Source organism: Exophiala xenobiotica (assembly GCF_000835505.1).
Source record: "Exophiala xenobiotica strain CBS 118157 unplaced genomic scaffold supercont1.1, whole genome shotgun sequence".
Lineage (NCBI taxonomy): Eukaryota > Fungi > Ascomycota > Eurotiomycetes > Chaetothyriales > Herpotrichiellaceae > Exophiala > Exophiala xenobiotica.
In genome coordinates this window covers 200615-214944 of record NW_013562494.1, presented here as the reverse complement: position 1 = coordinate 214944, position 14330 = coordinate 200615, and the positions used below count along the sequence as shown (strand labels likewise).

Sequence of the window (14330 nt, the reverse complement as noted above, 5' to 3'; positions counted from 1 at the left end):
TGGCCTTCAGCTTGCAACGTCACTGGCTGCGAAGCGAGGGACCCAAGGCTTCCACCAACGTCTCCAAACAAACGACAACAGCAACAGTAATTTTCGCTATCTCCAGTCCGTCTGCGTTCAGATCTCACAGCCTACTCTGCCCTCCCTTACTCCGGTACCAACTCCAAGTTATTCCCAGGACACAACCGTCATGAATGTAAGCCGGGTTACCGTCCTCGAACTGCGACAACCCCACTGACTCTGGTCTATAAGATAATAGAATGGGCCTTTGGCAAGCGAATGACGCCCGCCGAGCGCCTCCGCAAGCACCAGCGCGCCCTTGAAAAGACCCAACGCGAACTAGACCGGGAACGAGTCAAACTGGAAAACCAAGAGAAGAAGCTCGTCGCGGATATCAAGAAGAGCGCAAAGAATGGGCAAATTGGCGCCTGCAAGATCCAAGCGAAAGACTTGGTCCGGACAAGACGGTATATCCAGAAGTTCTACCAGATGAGGACACAACTACAAGCCATATCGCTGAGAATACAAGTAGGCTTCTTGTCCCCCTCTTACTCGCGATATCATGTGATACTGATCAATGGCTCTCTTGTTCCAGACAGTACGAAGTAACGAGCAAATGATGCAGTCCATGAAAGGCGCGACAAAACTCCTGGGTAGTATGAACAGACAAATGAACCTGCCCGCATTACAGAGGATAGCCATGGAGTTCGAGCGGGAGAATGATATCATGGACCAAAGACAGGAGATGATGGATGATGCCATCGACGATGTGACAGGTCTCGAGGATGAAGAGGAGGGCGAGGAGGTTGTGAACCAGGTTCTTGATGAAATTGGTGTAGACCTCAACAATGCTGTAAGTCATGACTTATCCAGAGACTCGGGCAGGATGCCGCTAATCCTCTTGCAGCTGGGCGAGACGCCGACAGGTATACAGAAGGCTGCCGTACCTGAAGGACGAGTGGCACAGGCAATCGGCGGCGGCGGAGGTGAAGATGACGACCTGCAAGCCCGACTTGATAGTCTGCGACGGTGACCATCTGGTTCAAGAGCGAGCCAGCTTATGTGCGGAATGAGCAAGGTGTTCGGAGTAAGGCAGATGGAAATTGTTACGTGGTGGTCTACGTGCCTCTGATACAGAGCATCCAGTTAAACTCGTAAGTGGAAAGCGCACCCGGCAGGACAGGGATTCGATGAGGTTCATTATGACGATTATATGTCTCGCCATGTCGATTGACATTTGCTATAAACTACATAAACCAGTAAATTCGTGTTCCGGCGTCATCCTTCCTTGGGTCCTCATCCGGGGAGAACGTGGGTTCCGGGGTTCCCCTGCAACATCATGACGTTCTGACCAGGTTGGATCAAATACCATGCCCATGCTATGCCATACAATTCTACCCAACTGGTTGTCTACATTACAACATCCCTCCAAAATCCAACACCACAGAAGCGAAAGAAAGCCATGAAGCATCATTTAGTTGGTCAGCATAACGACGACATCGTGGCCCAGAGGAGCGCCAACGTTCGAGTATGCGCCACCAATGTTTCCTAGATCACGTTAGGCCGTCACATATCAAAAGAGAAGAGGAATTCATCTTACCAGGTGGGTAGTAGTTGCAAACGGTGAAGTAGTTGGTGAACGTGGCACCTTGCAGGGTAGCACAGTATGAGGTCGCGCAGCCAACGCCGGTAGTTCCCTTCCACACGATCTGCGAGAAGTGGCCCCATGCGCCGAAGTTGCTGGTGTCCGGGTTGTCGAGGCCATAGGGAGTAGGATAGTTTGGCATTTCACCGTTGTACATGTCGTTACCGATCATAGCGGCAACTTGGTAGCTTTGATAGCCGGCGCCGATGTTTTGGCCGTAGCCACCGCCACCGGGGGTACTAAGCATTGACCATTAGCATCGAATATAGGGCGAGAGCGTCATGCGAACTTACAGATCGTGTCCATAGACACACTTGGCGGCGGTCTCAGCAGCGTATGTGGCCATCTGGGTGTTCCAGGTCAGATCAGCAGCGGAGTGGTTGGCACGATGGACATTGTGGGCTTCGAGAATAGCGGTTTGGTAGTCATCATTGCGGACATCGTCGGTGACAGTGGGGAGTCTTCCATTCGCTGTAGTGGTGGTCGTTGTCGTAGTGGTCGTGGTTGTCGACGTAGTAGATGAACTGGCAGCCACTGAGGTAGTACTTGTGGTGACAGCAGTTGTTGTGGTAGCAACAGTGGTGCTGGTGCTGGCGGCAGCTGAGGTAGTCGACGTGCTCGAGCTGGTTGAGGTAGAAGCGCCAATTGGGCCGACATTGCTGCTGCTTGAAGTGCTAGAGGCAGAGGTGCTTAAGGAGGTGCTTGTGGAAGCACCGATAGGTCCGACTCCGCTGCTGCTTGTTGACGATGTCGATGAAGTGGTCCAAGAGCTGTGGTACCAGCTAGTGGTGCTTGTCGAGCCTGAGATTGGCCCAACACCGCTGCTGCTGGTGCTGCCTTGTGTGGGGCTGACAGTTACGGTCAAGTTTGTATAGGTTGTGTGAGTGTTGGTCGTGGCAGCCCAATCTGACCATGATGCGTCGTCAGTCTGAGTAGGGAATGCACTCTCAGGCTCGTAGACCGTGGTCACTGCCGTGTGTGTTCTAGTCAACGTAGCACCGTCCACGGCATCGTCATCGTTCCAGTCCACCCAGGCCAGATCGTTGGTGGGTTGTGCTCCGGTCCATACAGTCTTGGTCACGTATGTGGTTGAGCCTCCATCGTCCGTAGGTGGGACGATGAGCTCAATTGCCATGCCCGTCTTGGTTGTCATGGAACCTCCAGTTTCGAACACTACAACAACCGGACCAGCTTTGGTGATGGTCTTTCCAGGGACTGTAGTGGTGGTTGAAGTGAAGATAGGACCAACTGCATTTGTGATAGTTGTGTAGACGGCCACATTTGTCGACTCAGGGCCGACCGGTGTGATTTTGACTTCGCCATTGCAAGGGCAGTAGGCAGTAGTTCTCGTCAAGGTGGCGGTAACTGTCGTATCAGGATCCCACCAATCCGTCCAGGATGCCGCAGCTGATCCAGCAGTCGCTAGAAAACCTAGCGCTTTGGTAGAGACCTTCATTGTGGCAAGCAGTATTCAATTGCGATTTCTTGATGTTTCGAGAAAGGAGGAGAACGGCGACGCGCGCGAAAGAAAAGAATATCAGCGCAAGGTAGAGAGCGACTATGGTGAGAGTGTCTGTGCTGCGAAGGAAAGTGTAAATAGGGACTCCTTGAGGGTCGAGGAGGAGTTGTGGGCAGAAGCGAGGTATATGTTTCCCAGGTTTCCAGCAGGCCCCGTATACCAAGAGGCACGCCATGGTCAACAATGGGTTTGTTGATGGGCTGGTGACGGGTAGTCGAGGGAGATTAGACAGCATAGATGGAGTGCTGTCACGACGACTGTCATGCCCAGATCATGGACGTGCCCGAGCTGCGGCACCACCCAGTATGCTCAAGGATTCGGACGGTGTGCGCAATTCTCACTTTACCAGGTAGATTGTAGTTGATAGGTAGCGTGGTCAAGTTGACCATGCGGACATGGTGGTGGTTATATCGGATTTGATGACAGAGCGACGACTGAGAAGGTGTGAAGAGAGAACCTCCCATTGGAGATCCAGTCTATAACAAAGCCAAGCGGTTAGCAGACCGACGTTGATAGGAGTCCCAGGCTCGCATCGTAGCTCCAGCCGCTGTTAGCTTGCGACGGGCAGCTCATCGGTACAACTTGATGGGTTGACTGGTGAGGTTACCGTCACTGTTGGAGTGCTTCAGGAGTATCGGGCGAGGTCACACATCGCGGGAAAGGGAGATTGCATGCAGATGCAGGAACAGCAATGGTGGAGAGGGGTGCCGGTCATAGAGAGTGCAGAAGGGGTCTGTCAAAGCTGTCAAGTCGCAGTGTCAAATTGTTCTGGATTTAACATTCGCCGAGGTCGAAGCTCGTTCTGTATGGGACCCCAGGTCATCCTTGACGAACGATATCGTGCGAGTTAGTACACCATCACAGTGGATTTGTATTTGAATCCGAGCGTGCGCATCTAATCTGGTTGTCGGTGATGCATGGCCTCGTCGATTTCGATGACATTTTCCGCAGGTCTGTTTAGGCCAGAAACAGGCATAGTGATGCCGATCACGGTACGGAAAGGTGGTATAGATCGGAAAACGGGATTGACTCTGTTAGATCCTCATCGCGTGTTCTGTCAAAGGCGAATTGACAAGAGGGGAGGATGCGAAGAGTCTGAATCAAGGAGAAACCCACAGAAATGCTTTACAGCTCAACGCAGGTTGCAGGGAAATTTTCCACTAAATTTGGCGGTAGTGCCGCCGCTTTTAGAGGGTGTCCTCTCTCAATGCCAAGATCGCTCCCCTAGTCAGTTCCTACGTCTGCCCACACCCTCCTCGGTTATCTCAAGAATCAAACTTCAGCTCTAAAGCTGCAGAAATAGCTTGTTTTACGGAAATCGGAAAATATTTTGTTCCGGATAGCACTCTCTTCCATTGGCTGTATCATCATCACCACCACCACCACCAAACAAAAGTGATTTCCTGCGTGGCAGACTCCAACTCCAATGCATCACTCCATCGTCGCAATGTGATTCCCAGTCACCGTGCGGTCAGATCGTGATTTTACTTTGCCCATTCCCGTTACTGGTATACGTCGAGCAGCCACTACCCACCTTTGCTTTGATCTAGGGCTTGCTATGCACCTACGCAATGTATCCCGGACCACCAACATAGGCAATGGCTGACCATGGAGACGATCATTCCCCAGCTCCTAAAGTCCGCAACGAACGCCCATTCCTGTACCCATGGGTCAGAGTGACTCCAGCTTAAAGCTGTCCCCTAAAGCTAATCATTTGCTAGAATCGTCGACTCCGTCACCTGCACGGCATCTCCTTGCGCAACCTCCATGTGACTGCCCCGGGCCCCCGCCGACACGCAAAGACCATCACCGACGATGATGCGCCTTACAATCTCACATCCCCCGCCAAACGCGCACTCAAAGGCGACTCTAAGCCATTAAGCCACTCGCGCTCCTTCACCAACCTCGCTACCGCAGCTGAAGAAACACCTACTCCGGGCGGCTTCCAAAAGGCGGCCACATCCTATGGCAAGAATGACAAACAACCGAGTAGACCAGGTACTGGTAGAATGCGCCGAAGAAGCACTTTACATTGGGGGTCAACAAGTCCACGGGCGCGACAGTCGAAACTTGAAGATATGGTTGTCAACCGCCTAGCTGATACCTGGGTCTCGTTACACTGCCCAGGCAGTGCGGAACCTGTCTATATCAGCGAGGTCATCGAAAGCTCTATGAACCCAAGTTTCGCCTTCTTTGACCTAGATGGTAGTGGCCCTCAGGTCTCACGGTCGGACGAAGGTGTTGCGCGGGTATGGGCCAAAGCCTCCAACGCCGAAGAATATTGCCTACTGGTCGAGCTCGATTTCAACTTGAGATCTCTACAATTCATCGGCCGGACCCTCGAGAATTTCCATCACCCCTTGCCCCAAAATTGCATCCTGCTGCATTTGTCCGACGGCATATACACAAGCTTCACTGATCTGCCGGCAGATTCTCACGCCGACGTCCAACACTCCATTGATCACAAGGAAGGCTCGAGCAAACCAGGCTCTCCATTCGACGCTCTGATGCAGCTGGCAAACCTGGACGAATGTATCCAGGATGCCGTCAAGGTCAGGTCGCAGCTAGAGGAAGAGATCAACAAACTCATCACAGAGGCGCATCTTCTTAAGGTCGACGATGAGCCTAACACCGAAGATGACGATTCTCGAAGCCAGGCAGCCTTGGCCGCTGAACAGAAGCACCTTCGGCAGCTGACGAAACGGAGAGACGATCTGAAGGAGTCTCTAATAAAGCGGCGGCAGGCTCTAGAAGAATGTCGTGTTGCAGAGGTGAAACTCAAGGCGCTTATTGAGAAGAGATCCAAATCTTGCACTGGAGTGGAGAACCAGCTGCAACAGATCGACAAGGATTCTACTGGTCAAATACGCCGGATATGCGAATCGATCCTCACCATTTACCCCATCGAACCCGTCAAAGGCCGCACGCTCCAATTTACCATTCGCGGTATTCACCTACCCAACTCGGTTTACAACGACACGAACCGGGACGAGATTGCCGCTGCGCTGGGATTTGCTGCTCAATTGGTCAATCAATTGTCGCTTTACCTGTCCATTCCATTGCCATACCCAATCGAGCCATACGGATCATCTTCCTTCATCTCGGATCTTATATCATTCGGGTTGAGCCAGCGCAGGTACCCTCTACATCCCACAACTGTGCCATATAAGTTCGAATACGGAGTCTTTCTGCTGAACAAGGATATCGAGTTTCTCATGAATCGGATGGGATTGAGGGTGCTTGATATTCGACATACACTACCGAACCTCAAGTATCTGCTGTATGTGTTGACGGCAGGTACCGGAGATATGCCAGCCCGGAAGGCTGGAGGTGTCCGGGGTCTCGTAGGTGGTCGTACAAGCTCAGAGGCCTCGCGTCGGACAAGCGAAGACAGTGTTCAAAGTCTGCCACCGACGTTCAGGCCAGACAAGAATCAGACAAGGGCGAACGGAGGTGGTCTTGACACCACAGAGAAAGATGTTGGTGACCCCTTTGTATCAAAATCACCAGCTCATAGTATGCCATATCGACAAGGCTCCACTGACACATCAGGTAGATGACAACGATGATCATACCATTCTGTTCCTGTTAGCCTGACGTACGGCATACGCTGGAATATCACAAGCTTCTGCTAAATACTTGACGTGCCAGATTGGCTTTGTGTCCTGGATTGTCAGCGCCCCTGTTGTGTGACTGAGGTCCTAGGTCAAAAGAACTCTCTTGGATAAGACTGGCATACGACAAGGCTCTATACACTTCACATGCGATAAAGCACCATTCTTCCGATCTATAGCAGCCGATCTCAAACTACAATTCACATCTTCACATGTCTTCTGGACCGGGTAGAGAAGGCCACTTGCGGTCCACAGCGTGACAGGCTGCTGCTGTCACTATGTAGCTATAGACCTAGTTTGCCTTCCCATAAAAACGTCGTCATTTTCTGAGGCCTGACGTCGTTTTTTTGTATTCAATGTTTCCCGGGGTAGCCTCGTCCATCCGATTGCCACCATGGATCCTCCTTGGGACTATATCTGGGAGGAGCAAGGACAAGGACAAAGACAAGGCCAACCAACTCCACAAATCGAGCCAGACGCAAAGATCGTGGACGACGACTTTAATCCTGAGGCAGAACAGATCTGTATAGAAGACACCCGGCTTGCACGATCTCAGACTCTCAGCCTTGACAACTTCCCCACCAATCTCGGGCACAACCAACCACCAATCTTCAACTTCAACTTCAACCCTGCAGCAGCCCCGCAAAGCTTCGAGTTTGTTAATCAGCCAGCATCATTTGTGCCTAGTGAGCCTGGCTTGCCGCCTGTGCCACCCCCGCAGAGCCTGAAGCACGGAAGTCCAGGTGCCGGCCTTGTAGCTGGGCTTGTGCGAGGCTTTCCAACTGCTGTCCCTCATCCGCACGGTTATTTCGGCGCCTCGGATCTCGTTCAACCTCCATCCACTGTTCTTGCTCAACACCTCCTGCCGCTGGATGCGTCAGCCATGACCTACAACCATTCTGGCCAATTCCCTGGCGCCGATCTACCTCACTCCGGACTCTACAAGACAGACTCATTCTCTCCAGAACCTGCGGGCGACAATGCGACACAAGGAGCTTCCGCTGAAAGTCGGCAGCAGCACCGCCGGGGCTATCAAGCCTGTCAACGCTGTCGCGAGCGCAAAGTCAAGTGTGATTTAGGCAGTACGCAATTGAACCTGCATTTGAATGGACTTCGCTAACTTAGCTCTCTCTTAGGTGTCGATGCGCCGACCGATCCTCCCTGCAAGCGTTGTCAGCGTGAGCGACTGCACTGTGAATTTGCGCCCACACGAAAGAAGCAAAAGAGATCAGATGGCACCGCCAGAGATGTATCGCAGGACCCTGCCTTGAGCAACAATGATACATCACTCACGGGCAGTGGATCGTCAAACTATGGTTTCGGAAAACCAACACAAGCGTCATCGTCTTCAGCCTCACCATTGACTGCACCCAACGGATTCACTGGCCAGACCTGGTCGCAGCAGAACCCGAAACATTCCGTCACATCTCAACCTCGTGATATGTCGTCGCGCACTCAGAATCCCCAAATGCCGCCCCCTGCGCCTGGGCAGAGAAACCCTTTCGATGTGGAGTTGCATAGTCAAGTGGCTGTAGCCACGTTAGGCCCACAGGTTTCCAGCACTCAAGACAACATCATGCTTCTGGTTGACGCAGCTTATGCCACCGCCTCTGAAGGTGCGACACCACATCCTAAAGACAGCCCACACTCTGAGCGTGGTGGAAGAAAGAGAACTCTGTCCAGTCTCGATCATGGTGGGCCACCAGTGCCTACGGATGCTGGTTTCACGCCTCAAGAACAAGCCGAACAACAAGCCGGCCTAAAAGCGTGGTCAGACATGCGCTTTGTGCGGAACGGTTGGTTCACAGCCTGGGAAGCCATGCAATACGTTGAATACTTCTTTAAACAACTGGCACCCATGACACCAATTGTCTTTGATGAATACAGATCCCCTCACATGCATCAAGAGCTCCTCGTTGATGAGCCTATCTTGGCATTGGCTATTCTCGCCATTGCTTCCCGTCATATGCACCTCTCCGGTCATGCGGCACTGTCTCGGTCATACCAGATTCATGGGAAGCTGTGGAATAACCTTCGTCGCCAGATCGAACGACTTCTCTGGGGACAAGAGCAATTTGGAGGCGGATTCTGTGGTGGTGGCAATGCCAACAAGATTCGCGAATTGAACACTGGGCAGATCACCTGGAAAGGAAGTCTTCGCACCCTAGGCACTATTGAAGCTCTGTTGCTGCTCACTGACTGGCAGCCGCGTGCACTACATTTTCCGCCAAGTGACGATGAGGAAGGTCTCCTGGATCGAAGCATAGTGATGTCTTCTGAGGTGGATGCCAAAGCCCCAGCGCAGAACGGCGAATCCGCTGCGAGTCGAGACTACGATAACCTCCCATACGCGAGCTGGCTCGAACCCGCCTGGCGGTCGGATAGAATGTCGTGGATGCTTCTTGGTCTCGCTCAGAGCCTAGCTTTCGAACTTGGCGTGTTCGATACCAATCACTCCAACTGCGGCCACGAGCATGGACCCAATTCTGAGTGTGCGCGCAAGCGACGAATTCGACATCTGATTCTCGTCTATGTCGCGCAGACAAGCGGGCGCATGGGGGTGCAGTCCTCGCTGAATGTTGAAGAGTGGGAGAAGGACGCTGCCTGGGATCAGACAGAGAATGTCTCGGCCGAACATCCAGTGGATATCATGCAAGAATGCTGGGTCCATATTGCGCGGATCATGAATCAGGCGAATCGTGCGATATTCTCATCCCACCAGTTCACCCGAGATCTGATCTCCAGTGGCAAGTACAAGGAGTCCATCGCTACCTTCGCACCACTACTGCAGAATTGGAAGATCCACTTCGACAAGGTCAAAGATGTCATCCACCCAGTCATGCAGAGCATTCTCGTCATGGAATACGAGTATGCCCGGTTGTACATCAACTCGCTTGGGTTGCAAAATGTGGTAGAGTCATGGGTACAAGGAGGGTCTAACATTCGGAAAGCGACACTGTGGAAGATCGCTGAGGACAACAAGCTGTACATCGATGAAGTCACAGATGCTGCACTCAACATTCTTGGTGAAGTGGTCGATGGCATTGCCGGCAGAGGGTTCCTGAGAGATGCGCCTGTTCGAACATATCTGCGGAGTCTTTCTGGCATAATGTTCACATTGAAGGTAAGTCCTGATGCCTCTGACCTGTCACTTCTGCATTGCTAACGTCTATGCAATAGCGGTTCAGCTTGGGTACTCATGAGGCATTGGTCCGGAGATGCTTGCAACAGCTCGAGAAGATCACCATCGCCATGTCCAAAGAGGTCGTCGATGATGTTCATCTCACCTCCTCGACCTCACGCCTCGTTCAGAACATTGTGCGCAACGTGAAACAAACATTGATTCGGGTGCAACAAGTTGGAAATGGGTCAGCAGGTCCCAGCCGCGAGCAATCACGTCCTCAATCAGTGCACAGCAATGATGGACACCCTGAGGCACAGCAGCAACAGGCTCAAGCTGTCAACTTGAACCAGTTTAACGCCGACTTCTACATGGATGATCCTCTTGCAGGGATTCAAGCGCGACCGATGGCTGAACTTGCATCGCAGATGTTCGTGCCGCCACCCAACTTCAGTGGAGATGGTCAAATTCTGGACTCGGCATTGCCTGATGATTCCCATCTCGATCCGGCCATGACGCTGTCGATGGACTGGTTTGCATTGCCTTTGGATAACCTCTTCCACAATGATGAAGCCACTGTCGATCAGGGATTTGGTGGTCTTGGTCCGACCGTGGGTACTCGAGATATGCTGGAAGTCATCACCAACCGTGACTACAATCAGATGCAGTGGAACAGCAACCAGACGTATGGATTTGGCAACCTTTGAAGCAAGGAGTGGTTAGTAGAGGGCGACGTGGAGGTGTGATGAAGAGCGAAGAGGACTTTTTCTTTGCAAATTTTTCTGTTCGATTTGGACCAACCTTTTGATGCAGATGACCGTCGGCAATTCCTTCTTTTCATCTTATCTCTTAGCCAGGAGTTCGAGTGGCATTGCAGGCCACGACAGAGAACGCTTTCGCAGATGATTGATGAGTTACGAATCTCTGCATATGGAGACCATGCATTCAGATATTGGTTGCCATACATAGCATGCACATAAGTCGATCAATAACAAAATATGCATGGACAAATATGAGGATTTCTCCGGACCTGGCGAGGTACTGCCACGGGTACTCCAGGATCATGTTGATCTGTAGACATGATTGGGCTTTTCGGCGGCGACGATATCCAGTGCCTTTTCCTTCCGCCCCGCAAAAGAAGGAATCCATCACCTGCGCCATCTTCGAAACTCTCTTCTCACGTCGAACCCACCACACTGAATGCGCTTCCACCTGGAAAGATTTCACATTCTGTGATCGCTCTATATTGGCTGGCCGGATCCAGCATACGAGTCCAGTGTCTCTGCTCCCTGAAATCGCCGCATCCTGCCTACAACCTCCACCTCGAATTACTCGCCATGCTCGCATGATCAGAGACCGCGCGTCCTCAGCCGTCTCGACCCCAGACGACTTCGCCAATTCTACGCAGTAACCATGTCGCCGACGAGAATCCGGCGAGGACTTTGGAAACGGTAGTCAAATGTCCAACAATGCTCAGATCACCGCTCGCCAGTTATGGGGCCAGTTAAGCACACGTTCCGCGCCGACGGCGCCGTCTTCCACCTGGTGCACGCCTCTGATTCTTCCTAGTGGAGGTACGTACACGATAGCCGTTACTAGGTGAAGATGCTGACTGACGATAGGTGTGCTCATTTTTGGGAATGACACAACTACCACCCTTCACGCCCAAGTCACCTTCAAACAGCCGTGCGACAGTACCGATTCGATCATCAGCCCTGATACGACCGGCAATTCCTCTGTGATCGGGTTTCAAGATCCTTTCTATGCCTCGATATCTCCTCAAATCTTTGCCCTCGCGACCGCAACCGTCATCAGCTATGTCCTTGTCATTCTCATCTTCATCACCCCACGAACCTTCTACGTCGGTGGACCTGGCGGAGGGGCTGGGTTTCTGGGCCGGCGAGGTGTGATAACAGGCTCATATGGCTCCTCTCCTATTGTCGGCGTCGGACGGCGTCCACTACTCCAAAAGATCGCAACTGTTACGGTGGCCATATCATTGACCATCGCCACGGCTGATACCTTTCGTGTCGCGGAAGATCAATACAACCAAGGGTACATGGATTCGAGCCAGCTGGTAGATAACGTGGTGGACAGCCTCGAGATCCGCATCATTCGCGTCATATCCGACACTTTTCTGTGGCTGGCGCAAGTTCAAACACTTATCCGACTGTTTCCGCGGCACAAGGAGAAAGTGACTATCAAGTGGCTCGGTTTCGTCATGGTCTCTCTCGACACCATTTTCAGCATCCTAGACTCGTTTGTCAGTGGCAATCCGAGGACCAGGCCACGAAAATTTCAAGACGCCATCCCTGCTCTCAACTACCTGTTTGAGTTGACCATTTCATTGATTTATGCATCATGTGTGATTTACTACTGTTTGTCCAAGAGGAGGTTCGCATTCTGGCATCCCAAAATGAAGAACATATGTCTGGTGGCGGTGTTGTCACTTGTTTCTGTCGTTATCCCGGTGGTGTTTTTTGTGCTGGACATATCTCAGCCGAATCTGGCAGGGTGGGGTGAATATATTCGATGGGTCGGCGCAGCGGCGGCAAGTGTTGTTGTGTGGGAATGGGTGGAAAGAATTGAATCTCTGGAACGGGATGAGAGGAAAGACGGAATACTTGGACGAGAAATATTTGATGGCGATGAAATGCTCAACATGACTCCTTCGGAAGATGCAAACTGGCGTGGCCATAACGGCACGAATGACCAGGATGGAGCTCCTCACAAAGGGATGGGCGAGAGCTTCGGCTCTCGATACCGGCGGATTCGGGGTCGTTTGCCATTGCGAAAACGGCGCAAGACAGCTCCACCCGACGGTATAAGCACAGGAGCTGATGCAACGGATCATGGCCGCACCGGAGCACACTCACAGGTTCAGCGTCCGGAACAGGTCCTTACGCCGCCCAGCAGGAGCGATACTGGAAGCGCAGCCAGCACAGTCTATGCAATCCGCTATCACAATTTGACCAGTCCATCACCCAACTACCAGCCAAATGTCCAGGACCGTCCACAGACAATTAGTGTGCCTAATGGTGCGGTCGAGAGCCGACAATCTGATTCAGACTCCTTCCCGGACTCGGCAGACAAGGATATTGTCGTGGAAGCGCCCGCTCGCAAAGAGCCCGCAAGTCGACATGTCTGGCAAGCACTGCCTAACCCGTTCAAGCGCAGAAGGGCTGAGCCTCCGGCCGAAGTTGCTGATGCGCAAAATGCCAGTGGGATGCGCCGGTCACCAATCGATCGTAGTCTAGATCTGAGGAGCAGATTGGGCGCGTTTGCAACCGCGCAGCGGGATCGTTTTGGCGGTCGGGCCAATGCTCCAGCTCTGCCCTTACCCGTGACTATCATTCCGGCACCAAGGAGCAATGACCGAACCTGGTCACCGGACGATATTGCTGAAGAGACTCAAGCCGACGGCGCTATTCGCATGACTACGGTCACGACGGCCGAACCACAAGCAGATCCATACGAGCACCCAACCCAACCCGAGGCTCTCCACCAAATCGTCGTTATCCCGGCTCCCACCCAGGGCCGTACCTGGTCTCCTGATGATATGCAAGGTACGACCCTTCATTCGGCCGATGGCAGCTTTCAACGGCCGGACACGGCGAGTGAGCCGGGCTCTGCACCTACTCCCAGCAATAGGTCTACAGCACAGATCGTACATACTCCAAGAGGCTCCCTTACCATTTCCGAGTCTGAACGACATGCTAGTCGCCTCTCGTCGCCTACTCAGCCAGCTTCACCGCGGACTGCTTTATACACACCAACAGCGGCTATTGAGTCGATTGCAGAAAATACTAGTGGTGAGGAGGGTGCAGACCCGACGTTGGAGGCTTCCGACGGCCAAGGTCGAGATGTGAAAATCGATGAGGATGAACAATCAGAGGACAGCGTAAGAACCCAGCCAACTGGTATGTCAGGCACGACTGTAGGGAGGGCACCTTTGGGCGAGCAGGCCCCGTCACCAAACACCGAGGAAAGACCCGGTGCAGAAGATGGACGGGATACTGGCGGAACTCAATCTTGACCGGAGTGAAAGTGAAAATTGCATGTTGATGATTTGTATCGATATTCGTGAAAAGACCTAGGCTGTTAGAAACGAAGAATCTTTACCCTTATGCATTCCCGCTCGAAACAGATACGGTCTGAAGTATGCAAGGCCTTATCCATGCCCAAATGCGGAAAGGATCCATAGAGGTGCATGGTACTTCTATCATTTATGGTGGAGTGTCCATGCTAGAACTGCTGCGAGCGTAGTGCGACACATATGTTTCTGCCTGATCACCAACATCTGCACACCCACAGCTGACGCCTTACTCGTGTTTTGTGTCTGATTCCCAGTGATTATCTGTGCTCGTGCTCGTCCGTTCGCTACAAAACTCACACGCTCAATGTTCTGTGATCGGTCGTGGCTACACCTTA

The 14330-nt window shown here is 52.4% G+C and overlaps 5 protein-coding genes across 5 annotated transcripts; 4 read left to right on the top strand and 1 right to left on the bottom strand.

Annotated features, from left to right (window-relative positions):
• The first annotated feature begins 67 nt into the window (after window positions 1–67).
• Window positions 68–1306, top strand: PV05_00088 (uncharacterized protein). The gene is made up of 4 exons (XM_013464952.1): window positions 68–196; window positions 253–528; window positions 596–853; window positions 908–1306. The coding sequence occupies exons 1-4, from the start codon at window positions 191–193 to the stop codon at window positions 1031–1033; spliced, it is 666 nt and encodes a 221-aa protein (XP_013320406.1). The 5' UTR covers window positions 68–190; the 3' UTR covers window positions 1034–1306.
• On the bottom strand, window positions 1192–4242 carry PV05_00087 (uncharacterized protein). The gene is made up of 3 exons (XM_013464951.1): window positions 1939–4242; window positions 1601–1884; window positions 1192–1548 (listed from the first exon to the last, which is right to left on the bottom strand). Exons 1-3 carry the CDS (start codon window positions 3099–3101, stop codon window positions 1475–1477), a joined length of 1521 nt encoding a protein of 506 aa, XP_013320405.1. The 5' UTR covers window positions 3102–4242; the 3' UTR covers window positions 1192–1474.
• A 338-nt stretch (window positions 4243–4580) lies between these two features.
• Window positions 4581–6952, top strand: PV05_00086 (uncharacterized protein). Its single transcript, XM_013464950.1, has 2 exons — window positions 4581–4834; window positions 4886–6952. The coding sequence occupies exons 1-2, from the start codon at window positions 4763–4765 to the stop codon at window positions 6722–6724; spliced, it is 1911 nt and encodes a 636-aa protein (XP_013320404.1). The 5' UTR covers window positions 4581–4762; the 3' UTR covers window positions 6725–6952.
• Window positions 6953–7172: 220 nt separating this feature from the next.
• Window positions 7173–10912, top strand: PV05_00085 (uncharacterized protein; the record flags this gene model as incomplete). Its single annotated transcript, XM_013464949.1, has 3 exons — window positions 7173–7860; window positions 7915–9902; window positions 9959–10912. 3 exons carry the CDS (start codon window positions 7173–7175, stop codon window positions 10604–10606), a joined length of 3324 nt encoding a protein of 1107 aa, XP_013320403.1. The 3' UTR covers window positions 10607–10912.
• Window positions 10913–11075: 163 nt separating this feature from the next.
• On the top strand, window positions 11076–14026 carry PV05_00084 (uncharacterized protein). The gene is made up of 2 exons (XM_013464948.1): window positions 11076–11473; window positions 11522–14026. Exons 1-2 carry the CDS (start codon window positions 11359–11361, stop codon window positions 13933–13935), a joined length of 2529 nt encoding a protein of 842 aa, XP_013320402.1. The 5' UTR covers window positions 11076–11358; the 3' UTR covers window positions 13936–14026.
• The last annotated feature ends 304 nt before the right edge of the window (window positions 14027–14330 follow it).

Bases quoted from the DNA above. Each gene is read 5' to 3' on its own strand.
- PV05_00088 (XM_013464952.1), top strand. The intron at 529-595 runs GTAGGCTTCTTG...CTCTTGTTCCAG, and splicing joins CCATATCGCTGAGAATACAA to ACAGTACGAAGTAACGAGCA. The intron at 854-907 runs GTAAGTCATGAC...ATCCTCTTGCAG, and splicing joins GTGTAGACCTCAACAATGCT to CTGGGCGAGACGCCGACAGG.
- PV05_00087 (XM_013464951.1), bottom strand. From the start codon at position 3,101: ATGAAGGTCTCTACCAAAGCGCTAGGTTTTCTAGCGACTGCTGGATCA. The intron at 1,885-1,938 runs GTAAGTTCGCAT...GTCAATGCTTAG, and splicing joins TGTGTCTATGGACACGATCT to TACCCCCGGTGGCGGTGGCT. The intron at 1,549-1,600 runs GTAAGATGAATT...AACGTGATCTAG, and splicing joins TTGCAACTACTACCCACCTG to GAAACATTGGTGGCGCATAC.
- PV05_00086 (XM_013464950.1), top strand. From the start codon at position 4,763: ATGGCTGACCATGGAGACGATCATTCCCCAGCTCCTAAAGTCCGCAAC. The intron at 4,835-4,885 runs GTCAGAGTGACT...ATCATTTGCTAG, and splicing joins GCCCATTCCTGTACCCATGG to AATCGTCGACTCCGTCACCT.
- PV05_00084 (XM_013464948.1), top strand. From the start codon at position 11,359: ATGTCCAACAATGCTCAGATCACCGCTCGCCAGTTATGGGGCCAGTTA. The intron at 11,474-11,521 runs GTACGTACACGA...GACTGACGATAG, and splicing joins TCTGATTCTTCCTAGTGGAG to GTGTGCTCATTTTTGGGAAT.